The 26,821-nt window shown below is 41.8% G+C and overlaps 1 protein-coding gene, 1 non-coding gene and 1 pseudogene across 2 annotated transcripts in view; 2 read left to right on the top strand and 1 right to left on the bottom strand.

The window, feature by feature from the left end:
• Positions 1-5,823, top strand: part of KDR (kinase insert domain receptor) — a 46,968-nt gene extending 41,145 nt beyond the window's left edge. Inside the window, exons 28-30 of the mRNA XM_069593099.1 lie at positions 1,238-1,337; positions 1,838-1,923; positions 3,927-5,823. Coding sequence (XP_069449200.1) covers positions 1,238-1,337; positions 1,838-1,923; positions 3,927-4,149 — 409 coding nt within the window. The 3' untranslated portion in view covers positions 4,150-5,823. The remainder of the gene's footprint in view (positions 1-1,237; positions 1,338-1,837; positions 1,924-3,926) is intronic.
• A 1,496-nt stretch (positions 5,824-7,319) lies between these two features.
• LOC138442974 (mitochondrial-processing peptidase subunit beta-like) overlaps positions 7,320-26,821 on the bottom strand; it is a 55,707-nt pseudogene continuing 36,205 nt past the window's right edge.
• On the top strand, positions 16,955-17,061 carry LOC138443056 (U6 spliceosomal RNA). The gene has a single exon (XR_011257982.1). It is a non-coding gene; the product is annotated as a U6 spliceosomal RNA (small nuclear RNA).

Below are 26,821 nucleotides of genomic sequence, written 5' to 3'. Positions count from 1 at the left end.
CCGTGGGGTTTCCTGAGTGAGGATGTCACTGGTGAACCTCATTCTCTCTTTGTAGAGGAAAAACCAACCTCCTCGGGCAGGGGAGGAAGACTTGGTTTCCATTATCCTCCTTTGCCCAAATGAGTCCTCTCTTCACTTGGGCAGAAAACACAAGGAATATGCAATATATCTGGAAGGCTGCTAGGATGCTACAGTGGGATTCAAGTGAAGAGTGAATTTGCTGTCCCTTCCTATGAAGAAGACTTTGCTTCTCTCCACTTGGGCTGATTTTCACAAAATCACTCTGACTCACCCAAAGTCACATGGTAGGGGAAAAAGCACCCCTAAGGAACAGGTGATGTGCTGTCTGACATGTTCTGTCCTCTGGACTCTTGAAAGAAACTGGTAGTCTTTGGAATTCAAAGGAGGAAAACAAGCCTTGGTTGATGGATCATCACTCTTTCTAAGATCCTTTACCGCCCACCGCTGATCACCTCATTCATCCTCCAGATACCTGTGAGTGAGGGAAGGAAAGCTTTGGCCTGAACATCTTAAAGATGGGGAAACAGGGACATAGAAATATATTCGTGGCTTTCCCAAGTCTGTGAAATCCATGGTAAACTTGGAAATAGACAGAATATCTCATGATTCTCAAACTACCGCCCCAGCTCTGGGGGCCAAAAGTAGGAGATCGTGAGATTCAGCTCCCCTCTACCCATTAAGCCTCTATTACGTATAGCAGGAGAAGGTGGTTTCCAGAGTCTGCTGGGTTCAGCATCTTTTACTGAACCCAGTGAAATCTGGGAGTGCTTCCTCTACCCATCTTTCATGGAATGGTTGCTCTGTGGATGTTGTCTAGATAACTTGCCTAGGAGATGGCCAGAAAGATGTGAAACACTCGGCGATATGCTGAGAGCTTAGTGGAGGAATCGCAGGCAATCGGGAAGCCAAGTAGTAGGCAGACCACTGAGTCTGCTGTTATTGTCTTCAGTCCAGCCCTGGACCTCAGAAGTAAGATTCAAAGGAAAGGGGCTCATCTAGGCCCCTCCGTTATATTATACTTTTAAATGGACTTTCACAGGAAATTAAGCCTTCGGTGTGTGCTAGCAGAGATTTTTGTTTTGTTTTTCTTTTTCCAGAGGATGTTTTGAAGGTCGCTATTAAACTTGTGGTTCAAAGATAATGAACTTAGGTATCACTTGTGGAATCTGCAGTCAACTATACCACTACTAAAATATAAATATTTGTTCTTTTGCAGTCAGTATCTGCAGAACAGTAAGCGAAAGAGCCGGCCCGTCAGTGTAAAAACATTTGAAGATATCCCGTTGGAAGAACCAGAAGTAAAAGTCATCCCAGATGTAAGTACATCTTTTAAAAATAGTCTTAGAAATAATACCAAAGATGAAACATTAGCTAGATAAATATTAGCCTAAGCATTAGAGTCTTGGAGCCTCATTATGAGGGTGCCCTTGTAGGTATGTGTCTTGGGGTCATTATAGCGATGGAAATTATTGGGCCACCTTGTTTTTTCCATAAGTGAAGCCCCTGGTTAAGGTTTAAGACAACTGAGCTTCATGCCCAATTCCACTGAAGTGTAAATAATATTATTGTGGGAAGAGGGATAGAAATGGGTCTCCTTAGCTTCTTCCTAAATTCCTCTCTTCTTGCAGGCCTGGGTCGATTGTGGAAGCAGTTGCTTCCTCTCATAGCCAGTACAGTTTCTGGCTGTAATACCTTTACCTGTCTCTGCAGAACATGAAAATGCTGTCTCAGAGATGGGTTAGGAAATCAGTTTGATTAAGTGATTGGTCAGTATATACACTCAATCAACTGTGCCATCTCATTGTCTTTTAAAAAGGACAGCCAGACGGACAGTGGTATGGTTCTTGCATCTGAAGAGCTGAAAACCCTGGAAGACAGAACCAAGTTAGCCCCATCTTTTAGGTAAGGTTCAGCCAAATAGAAAAGACAAATTTCAAAGGGAATTTTTGGAAGGAACTTAGGACTTTGAGCATAAATGCAGAGTTTTCCTTTTTTTATATCTTTATCAGTTAGTCAAATTTGCATCAACCTAACTAATAAAGAACAGAAACAAACACATTATCTGGCAAGTCTAAAAAGAATCTGAAATAAGAGGATTTGGTTGCTTTTTACCAGATTTTATGTATTCTAAGGAATTTCTGAGCATATTTGCTGTGGTCAATGGTTTGTGTGATATTGGCTAAGTGACAAAAAGGTCATTGGCTTGATCTTTAATAAAACTCTTGAGACAGTTAAAATCTTTGTGGACTCTACAGTGAAGAATTTTCAAACCTGAACAGAAATGGTGCCCCTGTCCTTAAGTAAACCATTGTCTACTTGCTTAAGTTATTTAAATACTATTGGCTGAATTATTAAGTATTTAATTGTGGGGAAAACAGTGAATTTGGTTCTGAGTATAATATCTTCCACATGGTTCTATAGGAATTTGTAGTTGTTTTGAATAGATGTACCTGCTTTTATAGCTGGCTTCCTGTAGCTTCTCTGGTAGTTCAATCAGTAAAGAATTTTGCTTACAGTGCAGGAGACCTGGGTTCGATTCCTGGGTCGGGAAGATACCCTGGAGAAGGAAATGGCAATCCACTCCAGTATTCTTGCCTAGAAAATCTCGTGGACAGAAGAGCCTGGCAGGCTGTAGTCTTTGGGGTTGCAAGAGCTGGACATGACTTAATGACTAAACCACCTCCACCTGCTTTTAACTTAATAAATAAGAAACTCTGTATTTATAACAATGTGGGATGTAGAATGGTTATTTATTTGCTGGCAGTTTCACTCTGTGTATGATTGAGAAGATTTTGATCTACCTATAATCTAACTGTTGGATAAAATGGGAGCCCCCTTGCATTATTGAGTGATGCTCATGTTAAGAAAAAAAAAATTAAAATGTGCCATTGTGCAATTTTATCATTTGCCCTAGGCCCATGATGAGAAATTGTGAGAGCCAATTATATGTTTTATTTACTGATTCAAAGTATTTTATTTGCTTAGCAGTAACTATGTACCATTCCATTGTCTGAGACACTAAGTCCATTGTATTGAGGTTGGATTGAAAGAAAAGATACATTTCTAGTTATTTGAAATAACTTTTAAACCATATATGAACATAGAGTTAATAAAACCCTTTTTTGTTTTGTTTTGTTTTTGGTTTGTAACATGCATAGATTGGTAAAACACCTAGTAAGGGGCGAAATCACTATACTTCAGAATGACTTAAGCTCCACACAGCCTACACCCAGCTACAAAAGGCCTTTTTAAGCTTTTTTCTAAGCTTTGACATGATTACCGTCTGTCACAATTCCACGCCATTGAAAACATTTTCTGGTTGCTGCTGAGTGATCCAGTCCTCCATGCTTCCAAAGAATGTGGTTTTGATGAGTAAAAAGCAGTTTTTTGACATGTCTAGCTTGATTGTACACACAGACTTCAGCTTACTAAAGTTTAAAGTTGCTCAAGAATTTTATTAACACCATACACGGGCCTTGTGATCCCCTACTTGGCAGTGTGTGACAAGTACCATTGGACTTTCAGAACATCCCAGTTTCCTCCCACGTCATGAAAGAGTCCCTTTGGCTCCTATTCTTGTACACAAACTTGTCAGTCTGCAAGGCCATAAAAAGGTTCCATTGGTTGGAGCCTTTGCATAATCCAAAAGAACTGCCTTTCATCTCATCTCAGGCTTGAAAGACTTGGACCCGAATAAGAGGACTTATCTGAAATTCAGATTTCATCCTAGTACCTGAAAATAGACATTGTCTGAGTAAACCTGCTATGTTGATTAACAAGTGGGAGGGATGGGCTGTTTCTCCAGGAAACTGACAGCCCACACGGGTTAGGGGATGGGGTTAGGATAAGATACACAAGAACTGCCTTCTCTCTGCCAACTTATTTGGTTGCCATCTCTTCCGCAGTGGACTGATGCCCAGCAAAAGCAAGGAGTCTGTGGCATCCGAAGGCTCAAACCAGACAAGCGGCTACCAGTCGGGATACCATTCTGATGACACGGACACCACTGTGTACTCCAGCGAGGAGGCTGAACTTTTAAAGCTGATGGAGATTGGACCGCAGGTCGGCAGTGCAGCTCCGATTCTCCAGCCTGACTCTGGGACCACACTGAGCTCTCCTCCAGTTTAAAAGGAGGCACCTGCGTCCCCCAGTCCTGGAAATCACACAAGAGGTGCTGCTCCGATTTTCAAGTGTTGTTCTTTCCACCACCAGGAAGTAGCCACATTTGATTTTCATTTCAAAAAAAGGACCTCAGACTGCAGGGAGCCGGTCCCCTAGGCATTTCCTGAGATGCTTGTGACCCAAGAATGTGTTTGTGTCTTCTCCCCGTGTTGACCTCATTCTTTTTTCATTCATTTAAAAAGCATGGTGGATGCACCCTACCCTGGGTTGCCCCAAGGGTTGCAGCAAAAGAAGTTCAAGAAACGACTTCACCCTCAGAAGTAGCAGCACCTGGGGAGCGGACACCTCATAAAACTAGAAGACAAACCAGGCAATGGAAGTGCTTTAGGTGTTGAAGACGCGAAAGACCTTTAGAGCTAAATCCATCTAGGAAGCTTTGCTTGTTGGAGCCACGTCTTGCCTGTGGGGTTTGGATTGATGGAAAGGAAGACGCTGACTTGCTTTGGGAGTGCCCTGGAACCTGCGCATGCCTTGTGTTGGCTCTGGTGTGGAGGTGGTGGACATAGGGTTTGTGAGGAAATATAAAGGCTTCAGACAAGGTGACTGGTTTTAGAAGGTTGCGTGCTCTTCCCATTTGGGCTAAATGAGAGTTCCTTGTGCTGTTTCCGACTCCTAATGAGAGATCCTTCCTTTCTCTTACGTGTCTCCTGGCCAAGGCCCAGGAAGGAAATGAGGCAGCTCTGGCTCCTTGTCTCAAGACTGATCCTTTACTCAGGATGCCACAGAAAAGGACACTCAGACGGAGGCTCCGTGTCACGTTGAGGATTTCTGACTGTGTGAACCAGCTTCTGGTTTCTTCTGGATGGACACCTACCTGTCTGTCTTGATGTGATATGTCTGAGCCTGAATGCAGTAGATTCGGTGTGGAGCTGTGGTGTCAAAGCTTCAGGAAGGGTTTTACTCTCTTATGCCTTCTCCCCTCTCTGAGTCTTCCCCACTCCCTTCAGTATTTTCCTGACTGTCCCTTCCCCACCTGCCCGCTCCCAGCCAGTCAGTATTCTAGTCATTTGACCTGTATGCCCTAGTAAAATATGATTTGGTTTGTTCACTCTCTGAGTAATTCTTAGCCAGATTTCAAAATTACCTTGTAGCTCAAGTTATAACAATACCTATTGTATTATTTAGACTTTTAACATGTAAAGCTCTTTCTACTGGTTCTGCCCTTATTCTTTTCTTTTTAAAAAAGATGTATTTTCTGTTTGGTGCCATAGTATGAGAAGCTGGGAGCAATGACTATAAAACATGCTATGGCACATATATTTATAGTCTGTTTATGTAGAAACAAATGTAATATATTAAAACCTTATATTATATATAATGAACTTTGTACTATTCACATTTTGTATCAGTATTATGTAGCATAACAAAGGTCATAATGCTTTTAGCAATTGATACCATTTTATTAAAAAAAAAAAAAAAGGCGAAAAACCTGAAGGAATCCTTTGCAAGGTTGCATCACTATACCCACCATGAGGAGGGAGAGTCCGACAGCGTTTCCTGTGGCTGTTTTTTCACTTGTTCTTTTACTCTTCTTATAAAGGATATTTTCATAAAATGCTTACATACTTTATAAACAAATGTATTGTTAGTTTAAAAAAATACAATGGTATACTACTATCACAGCTTTCTTGAGGGTGAATATTTCTGGCTTGAGGTATGATTGCTTCTCCCCCTCTTCTCCATAGCACAAATAATTCACACACACACATACTCTTGTTAAATTCTGAGCACTTTTGAGATTCTTAAAGCATGGACTGAGAGATATGTGATAAGTACTCTAACAGCATTTCTGGCTCTCTAGTAACCCCCGTGCCTCTCAGAATAGCCAACCATGAAAATCAGGGACCGAGATATCTGAGGAAGGTGACCAGACCCAGCAGTGTAGGGAAGCTTGGAGCGTTTTTATAGTTTTCAATAACGCTTTACTCTCTCCTTACGGGGCTTCGCTGGTGGCTCAGACAGCAAAAAGCTGCCTGCAGTGCAGGAGACGTAGGTTTGATCCCTGGGTCCGGAAGATCCCCTGGAGAAGGGAATGGCAACCCTCTCCAGTATTCTTGCCTGGAAACTCCATGGACAGAGAAGACTGGTGGGCTACAGTCCATGGGGTCGCAAGGAGTCGGACACTACAGTGTGACTAACACACACCATCCTTACAGTGTCAGAACCTCTGATCCAACATTGCCATTTTGAGTGATTACTTTCGCTTGAATTCAGTGAGTAGAGTTATCTAAAGATTATTGCCACTGAAGAGTAGTCCTATTCAAAGGGATTTTTTTCATAAAAGATTTTGAAATGTTTATATAGTCAAAAAATATGCCTATGTATATTTTTAAATGTCTTCTAAGTTTTAAAAATCATATTGAGGAAGATCTTCCCAATTCTAAAATAATGCACAACTCTTAATTGTCTTTTTTCTTTTATTACATTGAAATCCTTTGGGGATTTGAGAGTGAGGATGAGATGGTTAGGTAGCATCATCGACTCAATGGACATGAAGTTGAGCAAGCTCCAGGAGACATGAAGGACAGGAGAGCCTGGCATGCTGCCAGCCATGGGGTCACAGAGTTGGACCTGACTTAGCTACTGAACAGCAACAACAATGGACTGAGGTAGTGATCTAGCTTTGTTTCCTTCAAGCAGTTGTAGCAGCGTCATTTATTAAATATATCTCTTTTCCCCTGTGGTTGGGGAAATACACATTGTACCATTTTTCATACCCTATCATTTCACTCAGACGTTCTGTACAACTTTATGATGGAAAAGAGGGCAGTTCCAGGTTTGTGTGGCTCCTGGGCACTGCACTTACAGGTTGAGCCACTGGCTGGAGTTAGGGAGGCAGGGTCTTCTTAGAGATGCTAATCTGTAGATCAGGTCTGGTCTTATCTTTCCTATTGTTACAATGTTGTCCAGTAAATGAATGGAAGGAGAGTCTAGGCTATTCAAGATGGAGAAGACCTCACAGAAAAACAGAATTTTCTTCATTTTAAGAAAAAGAGATTTTGTTTCTCATAAGCGGCCCCTGGCACTGTTTCAGTGCCAGGGGTTTGGATTCAGTTGAAACTTCACACTTCATAAAGAAATGCTTTCAGCAACTCAGAATAATCCGGAGGGGAGGTTTAGCCCTCCCCTTCCTTCTTCTGTTTCCCATGCCCCTTGTTCTTAGCTCGTTTTCTCTCCTCATTTGCCCCTGTATTGAAAAGAACCTTGTAGCGTTTAAAAGTGCTTCCTGCATGGCCTTATTTTCAAAATTTTCACTGGAGATGTTTGGTGTGTTTTAGGTGAGGCCACGCTGTCTCCCCTTGGCTCCTGGCCGCTCTCATTTTCTCCATTGACTTGCTTTGTTCTTCTCCCTCCTCTCAAACCCCCTGTCCTTTCACCTTCTGTTTCTCTCTTTCCGCTAAACTTCCTCTCCTCTCAACCTTCCCACCTCCCCCACCACCAGCAGCCTTTCTCCCCAAACACACCACAGGAGAGAGGAGAGTGGTGGGAGGTTTAAGTTCATTACCCATAAAGTAGCTTTTCTTATCAATGCATATTCCTTTGTTTCAATGAAAGAAGAAAAGTAAAAATCTAAAACCCATCACTTTGTAGTTAGCCCAGTTTTCCTGTCTGCCCTAGTGTGTCTTAGAAGTCTCACTCAGATATTTATCACCTTGATTGTAAAATGTAGCAAACCCAAAGCTAATGCCTTTCAGAGAGTAGCTCTCTTTAAAAAACAAATTTCTCTATTTTTTTAAAATTGGCATATAATCAGAGAGTAGCTCTTAATATACAACTTTTCACATTTGTGTGCCCTTGTCCCATAGGGGCAGTAGGCATATCATGCCCAGGCTTTCAGGTAAGGAGTGAGCACAGATTAAAGGGACTTCCAATCTGTTTTTATAAAATTGTGTTTTCTACATGAGTCTCTCCCACAAAAGGGTTTAGACATAAGTAAAAATCTGCGCAGTCTTTGTGAAAGTAATTTTAAGCCTGATGTTTTTTGGGGAAAGTTACAGAATGCTTCTACGTAATAGAGGTTAAAAAGGTAAACTAAAGACATTTACTCTGGTTTTGATCAGAATGAAAAGAAGAGAAATCTGAAGTAGCAACTTGGAGAGAAATATAACAGTCAAGTTAGCCTGAAGTTCTGGAGCTGAAGTGGTAGAGCATAATAGACTCAGCTGAGGTCTGACTCAGAGATAAGAAAGAGCTCTGAGTTAGGGAAGACTTATTCTAAGGAAGACTATTGATAAGACGAGGATTACAGTAAACTGTGACAGATATGTGACGAGTGAATGTTAATGAGGAGACATCAAATTGTATCTTAGGTTGTTGTTTTTTTTTTACAGCACAGTATATGACCTTTCTGTAATTTCTTGATGCCTGTAGAACAGCATTACATTAGGTAGTTTCACTCATAGTTTTTGGTTAAAAAATAAAAGAATGAAAACATACGGTTTGATTTTCTTTTTATGTTAGTCTCACGCTTTGTTTACACTAAATACTGTAGAACCTATGGCAGCATACTTACTAGTAACTGGCGACAGCATACCCCCATACTTGGATTCTTTGAAGGTCTCCACTTTTAGACGCACTACAAAAAGAAAAAGGCAGGGAATGAGAAGCTGACCTTTGCTCCAGTTCTGTCCCATTCTTTGCTCTTTGTCCTCTCCCTTCTTCAAGGAGTAATATTTGGGGGGAATAAATCCAGGAAAGGGGGTTGAGTTCTTCAGTGGGAAGGATAGTAGCACTGACTGACTCTGATCCCATGTGCCTTTCACAGGTTATGGGGTAAGAAATGACTCATCGAGAATCCTCTGAGCCATTGTTAGGAAGAGAGATTTCATGGGAGCCTGGTGCTTTGCATAGGGAATCTCGTTAAGCCAAAATGACTTATCATGACAAAGGGGATTGAAAACATTCTGTTCATTGCCACAGAAAGAGCAGAAACGGACTTATGAAAGCCCAGACCCAATGTTGACAATTCAGACTGGATGCACAGCGGGCAACAGCATTCCACATCCATTGCCTAAGCTAACAAGAAAACTGGCAGCCTGTAGCGCTTCCCTGGTGGCTCAGAGGTTAAAGTGTCTGCCTGCAATGTGGGAGACCTGGGTTCAATCCCTGGCTCAGGAAGATCCCCTGGAGAGGGAAATGGCAATCCACTCCAGTATTCTTGCCTGGAGAATCCCATGGACCGAGAAGCCTAGTAGGTTACAGTCCACGGGGTCTCAAAGAGTCAGACATGACTGAGCGACTTCACCACCACCACCACCAGTCAGAAAGCAGGCCTTCCAGAGAAATCAGGACCAAAGACTCAGCCTTTAATACTCAATTATAAGTAAGTAATATTGGTTTGTTTGTATTTAACTGTTCTTTAAAAGTGCTATGTGCCAGACGCTCTTTTGGAAAGAGTTTATTAATATTAACCCATTTAATTAATAGAGACTCTAAAGCAAGATATAAGCATCACAGTGTAGATCTGGCAGCAAGCCCATGTAGGAGACATTGATGGTTTCTACAGATGTTTGTTAGGGACTTACTATGTGCCAGGCACCTTAACAGTGGTCAGAACTGTCTTCTTAGCTGCTTGGGTTAAAAGTTATTAGCAGAACCCTGGAAAGGAGGAATTTCAATCTTATCCCAGAATTCTCTACATATTCTTAGGGTATCCCTTTAACCAATTGAGCATATTTCTCTTTATTGGCTCATTCTTCTTTCAGTCATTTTTGAACAAAGATCTGAATTCAAGAACATTTCTAGGTATTATAATACATAGATTCTACCGTGGGGGAACTTAACCTGACTTTAGAGTCAGAATGCTCATGGCAAAAATCAGGTAAGAAGCTCTTTGACAGCAAGTTGGGAGAATGAGGCTTTTCTTGGTCTGGTTCACCTCGTGTTGAAAAATTTGCATTTCACTTATATAGCAAGAGCAGATTCTGATAATGCATTCGGAAGAATTCCATGTTGGCAGGCATTGTATGGCAACACAGAAGGAATCTTTTGTTTTGTCGTAACTAACATTGTTTGACCTTTATACTAATCTTCACATTTTAAACTTTTCCAGTTAGCGAACATTCGAAGTACAGAAAGAGTAAATTCCATCACTGCCATTAGTTTTACTAGGAATTCTTCAGTAGGGATTGCTGTATACAATGACTTCCCCTTGGGTATTTCAAAATGCTATCAGGTAAGGTACAACATTTCATAAATATATCTGTTTTACAAATCAAAGTGTGCTCCTGTATAAACCAACTTGAGAATCTTTTAAGCAGCATATACCTGAAGTCAATAGAAGTAGAATTTTCTTTTAGTTCAGTCACTGAATAGATCATGATACATTTCTGTACCTTCCCCCCCACCACCTCTGCTGTCTAATATGGTTGGCAAATTGCCTTGAGGACCTGTCATGAAGACAGAAAAAAAGATCCTCATTCTTCCCTTATCACCTCATTTATCAGTAAATTTCAGAGTTCTGCCCAGCTTTCACTCTTGTAGTCTTCTGCACTGCAGGAGAGCTTATTGCTTCTCTGACTGATGAACAAGAAAAGAAAATGTCATGCCAGGAACCATTCCTGAGTCAGAACTTACAGAATTGGAAATGTTCACTTTAAAAGGAAGTACCAATAAGTATTAATTTCGGATGACATATATATTAGAGCAAGTTTAATAGAGTTTTTAGATAAACATATATTAGGGATTCCAATTTCATTGTTTCTGTTTCATGGTGATAAACATTTCAATTAGCTCTGCAGCCACTCAGACCTGAGTAGCCTGAAAGACAGAGAAATAACCTTGATTGTTGATTGTCTACCATATGCCAGGCATAACTATTCACTCCACATATACTATCTCATTAAATCCTTGTCATGGCCCTTATGTTAGGTGCGATCATCACCAGGTTACAAGTGAAGACTGGCAGTTAAAATTTGAAGCCCCAGGAGGCAAGGTCATGCCAGGATTAGATCTTGTCTACTTATATCCTGAGGACATGCTCATATTTGGGATGGGAATCAGGATGGAATCCTGATGGAAGGCAGTGCACTGACTTGTCTTCTGATAAATCAAAACCAAAGAAAAGATACATGTGAAGGTAGTCTGGTACCTTTAAGTGTCTTAGTTTTTTTAATATAATTTTACTTATGTTTGGCTGTGCTGGGTCTTTGTTGCTGCATGAGCTTTTCTCTAGTTGAGGTGCTTGAGCTTCTCATTGTAGTGGCTTCTTCTGTTGCAGAGCCAGGCTCTTGGGCATGCGGGCTCCAGTAGTTGCATTTCCCAGCTCTAGAGCACAGCTCAATGGTTGTGGCACACAGGCTTAGTTACTCCGCAGCATGTGGGATCTTCCTAGACCAGGGATTGAACCTGTGTCTGCCGTATTGGCAGGTGGATTTGTTACCACTGAGCCACCAGGAGAAGACTGTCTCAGTTAATATATGGTTGCCTTCAGGATTCCCATCTTTCAGGCAGCTTTATCTATAAAATAAAACCATTCTGATTAAATGTAAAAGCTTGGTGTAACAATAAACATCGGATTGCCAGAAGGAAGAAAGTGTGTTACTTACTAGCTGTATGGTCTCATGCAAATTACTTAACTGGTTTGAGTCTCCCTTTCCTCAGCCTGATGAGGATTAAATGATGTATGTATATAAGACATCCACCATACTGCCTGATAAGTGGAAAGTGTTTAATAAAGGTAATTATTTTCCTATGATGATGCTGGGGATAGGGAAGTTAAATTTATAGCGTGTTGAATGATTCAGAGATTGCTAATTAACTTACCATTGACAAACTGGATGGAAGCGTCCAGTGGAATTTTCTGCCATCCCTGGTCCCCTGGATTTGAAGACTGGCATAAGGACTCAGCATGAGGAACAAATTGCTGGATAACAAGTGCTTGGGAAGACCGAAGTGTGACAGAGTCAGGATTCAGAAAAACTCACTGGTCAGAGACGCAAATAAATTAATTTGATTTTTCTGCACATATTTTGGGACGGGGTACCACAGTTTAGCATAACTTTACATTGGTTTACAAATATCAGTTTGCCCCAAATCAGCTAGCCAGTGTGATCAATTTGCTAAGAATCAGTTTGTCAGATACTTGGTTTACCTAATAATTAACTCATCAAGTTCTATATATGTGTATGACTGAGTCCTTTCACTCTTTACTTGAAACTATCACAAAATTGTTTGTTAATCAGCTATACTGCAGTAAAAAATAAAAAGTTAAAAAATTATTAAAAAATAATGGAGACACATGTACCCCCATGTTCATCGCAGCACTGTTTATAATAGCCAGGACATGGAAACAACCTAGATGTCCATCAGCAGATGAATGGATAAGAAAGCTGTGGTTCATATACACAATGGAGTATTACTCAGCCATTAAAAAGAATTCATTTGAATCAGTTCTGATGAGATGGATGAAACTGGAGCCGATTATACAGAGTGAAATAAGTCAGAAAGAAAAACACCAATACAGTATACTAACACATATGTATGGAATTTAGAAAGATGGCAATGACGACCCTGTATGCAAGACAGCAAAAAAGACACAGATGTGTATAACGGACTTTTGGACTCAGAGGGAGAGGGAGAGGGAGGGATGATTTGGGAGAATGGCATGTATACTAACACGTATACTATCATGTAAGAATGGAATCGCCAGTCTATGTCTGACGCAGCATACAGCATGCTTGGGGCTGGTGCATGGGGATGACCCAGAGAGATGTTATGGGGAGGGAGGTGGGAGGGGGGGTTCATGTTTGGGAACGCATGTAAGAATTAAAGATTTTAAAATTAAAAAAAATAATAATGGAAGAAATAGCACCAGGGGATGGGGTATAGAAGAACTCTGTTCTTTCTCTGCAGTGTTCCTGTAAATCTAAAGCTGTTCTAAAAAATAAAATCTTGAAAAAGTGAAAAGAAATTATCAACAAGCCCCCAAGTTTAAAAAATTATCTACAAAGTTTACCTCAATTTGTAGTGACAATTTCTGTGAAGTTGTAATGGATTGGTTTTCACTCTATCTTCATAAAAGAATTTTATGGAAACTTCAGTTTTTCAGAAATTGATGGACATAGGCTTACATTTCCCATGAATACATTTAATCATTTTCAATGATTCATTCAAATTCATCAGTTTTAGCATAAAATTATAATATTTATTTGCCATTTATATGTAAATTCTGTAAAGGGATCCAAACTAATCACACTGATGTGAAATGCTGAATTTTTCTTTTTGACTGCTAGAAATACTAGATGAATGCTCATATGCCCATAGAGGTATTGTGAAGTGACATTCAAAGCAATCAGAAGAACTTAAAGGTGGCTGGAGCAATTCCATTATATTAAGAATGTTAGTTTCATCAGGACAAGAATTTCTGTCTATTTTGTTCATTGCTTCATCTCCAGTGTTTAGAACAATATCCAGACAGTGGTAGGTACTCAGTATCTGTGGAATGTAATGATAAAATCTATCATTTGGTAGATAGAACTTTAGCCAATTGACTCTCTGCAAATTGATTTTTGGCATTTTAGCTTGCTTTCCTAGGCATCAGCAAGAGCAAAACACCTTAAGGACTTTTGTTGACTGCATTTTCAGGGTATGTTGGGGTTTCCAAAGAGGTGAGGAAATTTTAAGTTGTATAACTAGGTGAGTATGCGGAGATAAAGAAGGGAGGGTTCCCACTGTCTCCAAGTTGATGAGACCAACTTAATTCTAACTTGACAGTGCCTGCGACGGCCTTGCTTACAGAATGGCTGGCAAACTGGAACTAGCTGGACTGGAGAAGATGTAAGGGGCTAAGCAAGGGTTCTCTTTTCATATGAAGAGGTGTCCATGGAGAGTATTCTGACGTTCTTCTGTGTTTCCAAATGGCAATTAGACCAATGGATAAAAACCATGAGAACGGCAGACCCTGGGTCATCTGATGTCTAATGCTCTTTCCTTTGTGCGTCCCAGGGTCTTCCTTTTGGGTAGTAAGCAGAGACTGTTCTGTGAGGTTGTTGGAAAGGAGTTAAGGAGTTATAAGAGTTGAGGATCAGAGTACCAATTGACTCAGCTGGTCTCCAAGTTCCCTTTCTGCCCAGAATATTACAGACAAAGAAGTTGAGTGCTTGAATAAGACAGACCCGTGTTTGTATCCTGGCTCCACCATGTAGTAGCTAAATGATCACGTACAAGGTACATGTACAAGGCTCTCTGAGCCTCCGTTTCCTCAATCATGCAATGGAGATAACAACAGTACAGACCTCAAAAAGTTGTGGTGAGTATTAAATAAAGTAATAGATGTAAAGTGTTTAGTACAGTGCCTGGCACCTAAGTGCTTGACAAGTGCCTTACTTATTGCTATGAATCAATGAAAAAGAACGTACTAGGTCTTCTTTTTTCAAGAGATGATAATCAAGGTTTCAGTCTCCAATTGTTAAAGTAGACACTTCTAAGAGCTCAACAAGTTCTTCTCCGGGTAGGGAAGTTATTTTCTGTTTTCAAAGGAGCTGCTTCCACAGATGACGCCCAACTGTATACATAACACTTCAGTCCTTGCTGTGGATTCCAGACTTCTGCTTTGTTCAGGGGCCTGGGCGGAATGGAGACAGGAAGAGGCTCTGAGACACACTGGCCGAGGAGCAGGAGTCCAGGCCAGGTCAAGTAGGGAAGTAGCCCCGTGAGTCACAGGCTGGAAAACTCCAGCAGGGCCCCTCTGGCTCCAGGCTTCTCTCACTGGGAGACATTTCCTGCTCTTTGCGCTCTGCCGACCCCCCTCCCCCAGGAGTTCCTTAAGACAAGGTCTCTCACTGAATTGTTATAACGCAGGGGAAGGAGTGTTTTTAGTGTCTGCCAAGGCCAGGAATCTCCCAAGACTTGTGATAACTGTGTGAAAAAAGTTGGTTCTCCGGTTGGAGCCCACCTTGCCATCTTGGCAAAAGGAAGCCATTAGTGTTAACTGGTTTCCTCACGGGTTAGAGGGATTAGCTCCTAAGTGAGTTAAAAAGCCATGTGTTAGTGCCTCCGCAGCACCCCAGGAACCGGCAGAGGCTTCACTGTGATTTTTGCACGAGGTGCTCATGAATCCCCCAGACTTTGACAGCGCAGGAAATCACCTGGGGAGAGGAGCTGATGTGGGCCACCCCGGCCCTGAGTGGCCTTCGACAGGTTTATGCAGGACAGAAGGCAGGGAAGAAGCTCCTCCCTTGGCTTGGGGCTCTGAGCTGGTTCAGGTTGTGACTCTATTCAGTCCCCTGCAGCCTGATGAGGCCCCAGACTCTCTTGGGGTCATTTGGAAGCAGCCCAGGCCCTCTAACATATGGCCTTGATAAGGATCTCACTCTCCAAGATAAGGAGTTGTTTAGGGGAATCTGAGGAAGCCCGGAGTTTGTTTCCATAAAGCTGCACAATGTAAAGTGTAATCCCTACACAGATGCAATTAGCTGTGAAACATATTAAGTCGTGAGGAAGGGGTGCTCTGCTGGCTCATAAATGAATGTGCGTCTGTCCCAGGGGTACTGAGGGCAGGTATCTTTTCCTGCCAGATCATTAGAATGGTGACAGATAATGGATCAAGAGGCTGAGCTTTCCGCAGTTTCAGCAACCATGAAGCCCCTGAGGAGGAAGGACCTGGGGCAGCCACAGCCACCAAGGACCAATTTGTTTCCCTTATATTGGCAGGGTCTGAGAGAGGCTTTGAAGTCCCATCACTGTTTCATGTGGCAGCCAGCTTGCTCAGTGTCTCCTGCTAACACAGGCTTTGGCACTGTGGCATTAGGTTGCCAGGTGATCTTGGTGAAGGTTGAGTGCCCTCCAAAATGGCCAGGTGTGGATGCCTGGCAAGGCCATTAAATCTGAATCTGGGCACTTCTTGGTGGTCCAATGGCTAAGACTCCATGGTCCCAATGCAGGGGGCTCAGAGTCCATCCCTGGTTAGGGAACTAGATCCTGCATGCTGCAACTAAGGGTTCATGTATTGCAAGTAAGACCTGGCACAGTCAAATAAATAAATAAAAAATAAATGTTAAAAAAAAAAAGTTCCCTTATGCTAAAGAAATAAAATAAAGCTGCATCTGTTGGAAAGAGAGTCAAAGTCTCATTTCTGGGCAAGTAGCTACTAAATGGCCCTCCCCTCAAGTACCAATGGCACCTCCTCATAACCTCCACTGATTTCATAGAAATAACAGAAACAATATTAATCAGTAAATTATTAGGAACTTAGTCTGTGCTAGGCTGGGTACAAGTGAAGTGAGTGAAGTTGCTCAGTCATGTCTGACTCTTTGCGACCCCATGGACTATAGCCCACCAGGCGCCTCCATCCATGGGGTTCTCCAGGCAAGAGTACTCGAGTGGGTTGCCATTTCCTTCTCCAGGGGATCTTCCCGACCCAAGGATCAAACCTGGGTCTCCCACATTGTAGGCAGACGCTTTACCGTCTGAGCCACCTGACGGTACAAAGGCTGGTTACAAAGCAGTTTATAAAAACATAGTTTTCATAACAAGCCTAAGAGCCAGGTACTAATATTATCACCAGTTCATAGATGAGAAAACAGAAGTTTTGGCAGGTTCACTGATTTGTACAAAACTGTACAGTTAGGAAGAAATAATGGGTTTAGGTTTTAATCCCAGAAGATGATTCAAGTGCTGAAACTCAGTAAATATTTTAGGACCCATTAGAAACATCTTCCACTAGGCTTGTGGAGAAATTTGCAATTCCTCAGACTCCAGTTGGTATCAAGACCAACCCAAAATAAGATGTATTACAAAAATATGTTGTAGAGTGCTCGCTTCAGCAGCATATATACTAAAATTGGAATGATACAGAGAAGATTAGTACGGCCCCTGCACAAGGATGACACGCAAATTTATGAAGTGTTCCATATTTTTGGATGAAACTGGAGCCTATTATACAGAGTGAAGTAAGTCAGAAAGAAAAACACCAATACAATATGTTAATGCATATATATGGAATTTAGAAAGATGGTAACAATGACCCTATAGGCGAGACAGCAAAAGAGACACAGATGTAAAGAACAGACTTTTGGACTCTGGGAGAGTCGTGGGAGAAGGTGACGGTGGGATGATTTGAGAAAATAGCATTGAAACATGTATGTTATCATATGTGAAATAGATCACCAGTCCAGGTTCGATGCATGAGACAGGATGCTCAGGGCTGATGCACTGGGATGACCCTGAGGGATGGGATGAGGAGGGAGGTTGGAGGGGGTTTCAGAATGAGGAACACATATACACTCATGTTCAGTTCAGTTCAGTCGCTCAGTCGTGTCCGACTCTTTGCGACCCCATGAATCGCAGCACGCCAGGCCTCCCTGTCCATCACCAACTCCCGGAGTTCACTCAGACTCACGCCCATCGAGTCAGTGATGCCACCCAGCCATCTCATCCTCTGTCGTCCTCTTCTCCTCCTGCCCCCAATCCCTCCCAGCATCAGAGTCTTTTCCAATGAGTCAACTCTTCACATGAGGTGGCCAAAGTACTGCAGTTTCAGCTTTAGCATCATTCCTTCCAAAGAAATCCCAGGGTTGATCTCCTTCAGAATGGACTGGTTGGATCTCCTTGCAGTCCAAGGGACTCTCAAAAGTCTCCTCCAACACCACAGTTCAAACGCATCAATTCTTTGGCGCTCAGCCTTCTTCACAGTCCAACTCTCACATCCATACATGACCACAGGGAAAACCATAGCCTTGACTAGACGGACCTTAGTCGGGAAAGTAATGTCTCTGCTTTTGAATATGCTATCTAGGTTGGTCATAACTTTTCTTCAAAGGAGTAAGTGTCTTTTAATTTCATGGCTGCAGTCACCATCTGCAGTGATTTTGGAGCCCAAAAAGATAAAGTCTGCCACTGTTTCCACTGTTTCCCCATCTATTTCCCATGAAGTGATGGGACTGGATGCCATGATCTTCATTTTCTGAATGTTGAGCTTTAAGCCAACTTTTTCACTCTCCCCTTTCACTTTCATCAAGAGGCTTTTTAGTTCCTCTTCACTTTCTGCCATAAGGGTGGTGTCATCTGCATATCTGAGGTTCTTGATATTTTCCCAGCAATCTTGATTCCAGCTTGTGTTTCTTCCAGCCCAGCGTGTCTCATGATGTACTCTGTATAGAAGTTAAATAAGCAGGGTGACAATACACAGCCTTGACGTACTCCTTTTCCTATTTGGAACCAGTCTTTTGTTCCATGTCCAGTTCTAACTGTTGCTTCCTGACCTACATATAAGTTTCTCAAGAGGCAGGTCAGGGGTCTGGTATTCCCATCTCTCAGAATTTTCCACAGTTTATTGTGATCCACACAGTCAAAGGCTTTGACATAGTCAAGAAAGCAGAAATGGATGTTTTTCTGGAACTCTCTTGCTTTTTCCATGATCCAGCAGATGTTGGCAATTTGATCTCTGGTTCCTCTGCCTTTTCTAAAACCAGCTTGAACATCAGGAAGTTCATGATTCACGTATTGCTGAAGCCTGGCTTGGAGAATTTTGAGCATTACTTTACTAGCATGTGAGATGAGTGCAATTGTGCGGTAGTTTGAGCATTCTTTGGCATTGCCTTTCTTAGGGATTGGAATGAAAACTGACCTTTTCCAGTCCTGTGGCCACTGCTGAGTTTTCCAAATTTGCTGGCATATTGAGTGCAGCACTTTCACAGCATCATCTTTCAGGATTTGAAATAGCTCCACTGGAATTCCATCACCTCCACTAGCTTTGTTCATAGTGATGATTTCTAAGGCCCATTTGACTTCACATTCCAGGATGTCTGGCTCTAGATGAGTGATCACACTATCGTGATTATCTGGGTCGTGAAGATCTTTTTTGTACAGTTCTTCTGTGTATTCTTGCCACCTCTTCTTACACTCATGGCTGACTCGTGAATGTATGGCAAAAACCACCACAGTATTTAAAGTAATTAGCCTCCGATTAAAATAAATAAATTTAAAAAAATATATTGATGGGAATACCAGACCACCTAACCTGCCTCTTGAGAAATCTGTATGCAGGTCAGGAAGCAACAGTTAGAACTGGACGTGGAACAACAGACTGGTTCCAAATAGGAAAAGGAGTACGTCAAGGCTGTGTATTGTCACCCTGCTTATTTAACTTATATGCAGAGTACATCATGAGAAACACTGGACTGGAAGAAACACAAGCTGGAATCAAGATTGCCAGGAGAAATATCAAGAACCTCAGATATGCAGATGACACCACCCTTATGGCAGAAAGTGAAGAGGAGCTAAAAAGCCTCTTGATGAAAGTGAAAGAGAAGAGTGAAAAAGTTGGCTTAAAGCTCAACATTGAGAAAACGAAGATCATGGCATCTGGTCCCATCACTTCATGGGAAATAGATGGGGAAACAGTGGAAACAATGTCAGACTTTATTTTTGTGTGCTCCAAAATCACTGCAGATGGTGACTGCAGCCATGAAATTAAAAGACTCTTACTCCTTGGAAGAAAAGTTATGACCAACCTAGATAGCATATTCAAAAGCAGAGACATTACTTTCCCGACTAAGGTCCGTCTAGTCAAGGCTATGGTTTTCCCTGTGGTCATGTATGGATGTGAGAGTTGGACTGTGAAGAAGGCTGAGCGCCGAAGGATTGATGTGTTTGAACTGTGGTGTTGGAGGAGACTCTTGAGAGTCCCCTGGACTGTAAGGAGATCCAACCAGTCCATTCTGAAGGAGATCAACCCTGGGATTTCTTTGGAAGGAATGATGCTAAAGCTGAAACTGCAGTACTTTGGCTACCTCATGTGAAGAGTTGACTCACTGGAAAAGACTCTGATGCTGGGAGAGATTGGGGGCAGGGGGATAAGGAGACAACAGAGGATGAGATGGCTGGATGGCATCACAGACTCAATGCACATGAGTCTGAGTGAACTCCAGGAGATGGCGATGGACAGGGAGGCCTGGCGTGCTGCGATTCATGGGGTCGCAAAGAGTCGGACACGACTCAGTGACTGAACTGAGCCTATAACAATATGCTCTTCTCCATCCCCTTGCTTTGTCAGCTTGATTTAGCCTGCCCTTCAGAAACTCATTTGGGGCTCAAAAAAACGTCATAGTTAACTATACATTATTTGGGAACTTTTTAAGATGGTGTAAGAACAAAGCAATCAGTGAAAACACGTAATTATTTCTTTGAGTATCTTCATATTTTATAGCTACAGTTTTTTTTTTTTTTGGCAAATTACCTCTTTTTCAGGTGGGATGCTGGGGAAATCATTGCAAGTTAAGATTTTGGATATTTAAGCAGAATCTAGGAAAGCCTCTTTCCTTTGAATTAGCTAACTAGCACTCCAACTGTCCGTTGGAGTGTGTGTGCCTGGGCAGGATAAGATGTGTAAGGGTTGGCTGGGTGGCAGATGACAATTTCTGAAGTGACATTCTCTTTCTCTTCTGTTCTCGTCTATGAAGCTTCCAATCACTAATATTTGAATACTGATGATGTCTGATCTAAGAATCCAATGTGCATTCCCTGCCGAAGCAGGTTGTGATGTGATGGCTTAGTGATGTCGCTGCTCTCTTTAAGATGCTGGCTGGATCTTCTGTCCACCAACTCGTGATGGGAGATTCTTAGAGACTGATTCACTCTAAGTGGAAGCTTGTCAATCTCTCTTAAATGACGAGAGAGTCTCCCACCAGGCGCTTAATTAAAAGTCTCAGCTTACTACCGACCTCCACAAGCTGCTGGGGTTCTTAACCCATGGTTTCCCTCAAATGCTGCACTGTATGTAAAATGCTAAGTCCACAGAGGAGGACAGTATGACTGCCTTGAGCATTTAGGGCACCAGATGACAGGAGTTTGTGCAAGAGACTTAGGATGACAAGAAAGTAAGCGGCTTTGTGGTCAGCAAGAGCCAGGTGGGACTGGAGTAGAGTGACCAGGTCAGCCAGGCTACGCTGAAACAAAAACACTGCTTACTCCATATCTTATCAATTGCCATTTTGTGTGACTTAAGTAAGCCCAGTATTAATTTTTTAAAAAAGAGTGTGTGGGGGTGGAGTGGGGCAGGCATGGATGGAAATCTAAATGCCGTTGTACTCATTTCCAGAGCCTTCAGGAGATAACATCCCTCCAGGAGCCGTGTGGGGGCACTTAGGGTAGCCTTGCCCTAGGGCGAAATAATAATCGCAAAGTGATCTTTACATTTTCTGATAAAGCTCTGCCTCTTGCTACTAGCAAAAGCTGATGAACATCACATTTGAGTTAAGCACTAAAAGCAGCAGGGAGTGTTGAGATAAACCACTACAATTATTAACTTGCTTGCTGTTAAATGGCATGAAAACCATCAGTAGCATGGTGGGTCCGACTGGGCTCCCGCAGGGGTCCTGCCACCTTGTGGGGCAAGCTTACTATGTTTTACTGGCAGCCCACAGGCATTCTTGCATGCTCGGTTGTGCATGCTCAGTTGTGTCCAACGCTTTGACCCCATGGACTGTAGCCTGTCGGGTTCCTCTGTCCATGGAATTCTACAGGCGAGAATACTGGAATGGGTTGCCATTTCCTAGTCCAAGGGATCTTCCCAACCCAGGAATCAAACCCGCTTCTCCCGCGTCTTCTGCATTGGCAGGAAGATTCTTTACCTCTGCACCTGGGAAGCCCATTGGCAGCCCACAGCTTGTGTTAATTGTACAGCCGTCCCTATGAAGGGTTAGTCCCTAAAAGGTGCAGGGTTGGCCCTCCTGAGATCAGTTTGCTTTCTAGGGCCTGGTTAAGTAGAGTAGTGGGTCGGTTTGAAAGCTGTCATTCTTATTTATGGCTCTCTGATTTTTTTTTTCACTATGTATGTCATGATACATACCCCCTCCATTGAACCCACCAACTGTTCAGACATGGTGCTTTTGATGGTTTGCATTGAGAATTGATTCTCTGAAAGACTTCATCTTTAAGACCTTGTTGAATTCTTTCAAGGAAGCACTATTTATAACAGTTTCCTTGCTAAGAGTGATTTTATGAATGTACTTTCATGAAAAGTATTTTTGAAGCTTACTGGCAATTTATAAAAATAGAATATATGAAGATTCTAGCATCCTATACCTTCTACAATGTACCAACCAAAAACATAAGATATTCAAATATCATATTCACTTGAGTTAAACTCAACATTTAGTAAAATATCATATAACTACTGTGTTAAAGGTGTGTGCGTGCTAAGTTGTTTTAGTTGTGCCTGACTCTTTGTGACCCCATGGGCTGTAGCCCACCAGGTTCCTCTGTCCATGGGATTCTCCAGGCAAGAATACTGGGGTGGGTTGCCAAGCCCTCCTGCAGGGGATCTTCCCCATCCAGGGATCGAACCTGCGTCTTTTACATCTCCTGCATTGGCAGGCAGGTTCTTTACTGCTAGTGCCACTTGGGAAGCTCAGTCTTCACGAAACATTTTTTTAAAAACATAAACACTTTTATGGAATGCCTGAGTAGATTCATCCACATCCTTGATCCTTAACATGTTACAAATATGCAAAGTAACACGGAACAGGCATTAATGGGTTTGGTAGGTCTGCAAGAAATAGACGTTGGTCATGGTGCACTTTAGAGGCAAAAAGCTCAGCCCAAGAGGAACTGGTATGAGAAAAACCCAAAGCAAATCCCTGACTTGAAGGTTTAAGGGAAATAGCAATGGAGGTGTCTGCAGAGGTGTCTTCATCCACCAAAATGCTTTCAGGTGTAACGAACAGAAAACCCTGACTCAGATGGGTTTGCCCCTGAAGACCTTGACGTAACCTTGGAATAACCTGGAAATTGGTAGTTTCTAAACTCTCTAGAGATTCTGTTACACAGTGAAAGTTATGAAACACTGATTTAAGCAATAATAAAATGTATTAGCCCACATAACAGCAAGCCTGGATGTAAAACTGGCTTCAGCAGCTCTGCGCTGCCACCTGATACCCAGGTTATTTCCATCTCTCTGGTTTCTGATCTTTGGCAGCAGTTGCAAAGATCTGCAAGACAGCTGTGGTTGGCCTAGACCACAGTGAGAGAAAGTGAAGGAGAAACCATCTCCTCCTTGGGCTCTCTCTCAGAGGCAAGCAAATGATCCCTACTCACACTCTGGACTTCACCTGATGGCTCATTTGTCAGAATTAGCCACTTCTGAGTCAGTCACTGGCAAGGAGAATGTGATTATCCTTAGATCTATCAAGAAGCCCTGGGAACCAAAAGTAAGATGGCCAACACCCATGGCTTTGCCATAAAGCACAAGACCATGTGCCTGAATAAACTCTTATGGAAAAAATAAAGTCTGGATGAAGGAGACCATTCACTGTGAATGATGAGATGAACTGGAGTGACTTGTTTGGTTTTATTTTACGCTTTACTGCTTTGAAAAATACTTATTTATTTGGCTACATTGGGTCTTTGTTTCGGCATGTGGGATTAGTTGCTCTGTAGCATGTGGGATCTTAATTCCCTGACCAGGGATCGAACCTGCATCCCCTGCATTAGAAGGCAGATTCTTAACCACTGGGCCAACACGGAAGTTCCTTACTGCTTTTTCTTTTCTTCAAGTCACAAAACTAATATATGTTCTTTACACAAAATTTTTAAAATTCAGGAAATTAAAATCACATTACTCTCTACGTAATAACATTATTATAATTTGGTGTTAATGATATGTTTTAAATATGAGCTTCCCTGATGGCACTGCAGGAGACACAGGAGATGCAGGTTCAATCCCTGGGTTGGGAAGATCCCCTGAAGAAGGAAGTGGCAACCCACTTCAGTCTTCTTGCTGGAAAATCTCATGGTCAGAGAAGCCTGGCAGGCTACAGTCCATGGGGTCACAGTGTTAGACACAACTGAGTGGTTAAACACATAGATACACATTTTAAATATATGTTATATATATTTAGCACATATAGTATATTTAGAATGTATATGATTAGAAACCAAACAGTAACACAAAACACATTTATTTTATGTCTATGTGTGTATATATTTTAGATATCTATGTATGTCATACATAGATATGTAAGTATATAATTGTATAATAATAAGCATGGCATTTGTAAGTCTGCTTTTTTGCTAAATATATACTGTGAACATTTCCCCATGTTAGTAAATACTCTTCTAAATCTTGATTTTTGATAGTCAGAGTCTTCCATAGTTAAATGTATAAAATCCAGTATTCTGTTTTTGACCTTTGTTTTTTCTCATGTTTTTAAAATTATAAATATTAGTTGGATAAGCATAACTGTATTTTCTTTCTCTTAGAGATCTATTCCTAGAGGTGGAGTGGTAGACTTAAGATTAAGAACATTTTTAAAGCCTTTATTAACTACTGCCAATTTATCAACTGCTATCAGCCAGACATCCTGGAATGGGAAGTCAAGTGGGCCTTAGAAAGCATCACTATGAACAAAGCTAGTGGAGGTGATGGAATTCCAGTGGAGCTATTTCAAATCCTGAAAGATGATGCTGTGAAAGTGCTGCACTCAATATGCCAGCAAATTTGGAAAATTCAGCAGTGGCCACAGGACTGGAAAAAGTCAGTTTTCATTCCAATCCCAAAGAAAGGCAATGCCAAAGAATGCTCAAACTACCGCACAATTGCACTCATCTCACATGCTAGTAAAGTAATGCTCAAAATTCTCCAAGCCAGGCTTCAGCAATACATGAACCATGAACTCCCAGATGTTCAAGCTGGTTTTAGAAAAGGCAGAGGAACCAGAGGTCAAATTGCCAACATCCGCTGGATCATCTAAAAAGCAAGAGAGTTCCAGAAAAACATCTCTTTCTGCTTTATTAACTATGCCAAAGCCTTTGACTGTGTGGATCTCACTAAACTGTGGAAAATTCTGAGAGAGATGGGAATACCAGACCACCTGACCTGCCTCTTGAGAAACCTATATGCAGGTCAGGAAGCAACAGTTAGAACTGGACATGGAACAACAAGCTGGTTCCAAATAGGAAAAGGAGTACGTCAAGGCTGTGTATTGCCACCCTGCTTATTTAACTTCTATGCAGAGTACATCATGAGAAACGCTGGGCTGGAGGAAGCATAGGCTGGAATCAAGATTGCCAGGAGAAATATCAATAACCTCAGATATGCAGATGATACCACCCTTATGGCAGAAAGTGAAGAGGAACTAAAGAGCCTCTTGATGAAAGTGAAAGAGGAGAGTGAAAAAGTTGGCTTAAAGCTCAACATTCAGAAAGCTAAGGTCATGGCATCTGGTCCCATCACTTCATGGGAAATAGATGGGAAACAGTGGAAATAGTGTCAAACTTTATTTTTGTGGGCTCCAAAATCACTGCAGATGGTGACTGCAGCCATGAAATTAAAAGACGCTTACTCCTTGGAAGAAAAGTTATGACCAACCTAGATAGCATATTCAAAAGCAGAGACATTACTTTGCCAACAAAGGTCCATGTAGTCAAGGCTATGGTCTTTCCAGTGGTCATGTATGGATGTGAGAGTTGGACTGTGAAGAAGGCTGAGAGCCAAAGAATTGATGCTTTTGAACTATGGTGTTGGAGAAGACTTTTGAGAGTCCCTTGGACTGCAAGGAGATCCAACCAGTCCGTTCTAAAGATCAGTCCTGGGTGTTCATTGGAAGGACTGATGCTGAAGCTGAGACTCCAGTACTTTGGCTACCTCATGTGAAGAGCTGACTCACTGGAAAAGACTCTAATGCTGGGAGAGATTGGGGGCAGGAAGAGAAGGGGACGACAGAGGATGAGATGGCTGGATGGCATCACCGGCTCGATGGACATGGGTTTGGGTAAACTCCGGGAGTTGGTGATGGACAGGGAGGCCTGGTGTGCTGGGATTCATGACGTCTCAAAGAATTGGACACGACTGAGCGACTGAACTGAACTGAACTGATGATGCCTTAGGAAAGCAACTTAGAGAATGTATCTGGTCTGTTGTATCAAAAGCTTTAAACATATTTATATCTACTAATCCTGTTCCTGGGGATTTATACTGAGGAATTAATTTGAACTAAACAAAAGTAAAAGGTTATTTGCACAAAGATGTTACTGGCAGCCTCTTTTATAACAGTAAACTTTTGGAAACAACTAAATGCTTTAGAAATACATTACTGGAAGCGTTCTGGAGATCATCTTTTACTTTCCACATGTGAAAAACTAGCATCCAGAGAGTTAAAGTAACTTTCCTACTTTCACACAGAAAGCTGAGGTATTCTGACTCCCTTCCCATAGCAGGAGACTTATAAAAGTTTAACTTAGAGTGTGAAGAACCTGCCTTCAATGCAGGAGACCTTAGTTCGACCCCTGGCTTGAGAAGATCCACTGGAGAAGGGAATGGCTACCCACTCCAGTATTCTTGCCAGAAGAATTCCATGGACCGAGGAATCTAGTGGGCTACAGTCCATGAGGTCGCAGAGTTGGACATAGCTGAGCTGCTACACTTCAACTCACTTATTTTTTCAAAATATTAAACCTTATTCATAATGAATACTCAACCCTTAAAGATTTAATCTCTGTTGGGGGAAATAAAGTTTCTAAAATATAATATAAATTATATTATGATATATGCAAAATAAGCTAATTTTACAAATGTAAAATCCCATAAGATTTTAAAGCATTGAAAAAGCTATATATCCTACTTGAGCTTCATTGTACAGTGCTTATAAGATAATACTATTTTTAAAATTAGAAAACATTA

The sequence above is a fragment of the Ovis canadensis genome, chromosome 6, assembly GCF_042477335.2.
Source record: "Ovis canadensis isolate MfBH-ARS-UI-01 breed Bighorn chromosome 6, ARS-UI_OviCan_v2, whole genome shotgun sequence".
Classification (NCBI taxonomy): domain Eukaryota; kingdom Metazoa; phylum Chordata; class Mammalia; order Artiodactyla; family Bovidae; genus Ovis; species Ovis canadensis.
The sequence above is the reverse complement of the archived record's forward strand: the minus strand, read 5'-3'. Positions and strand labels throughout refer to the sequence as shown.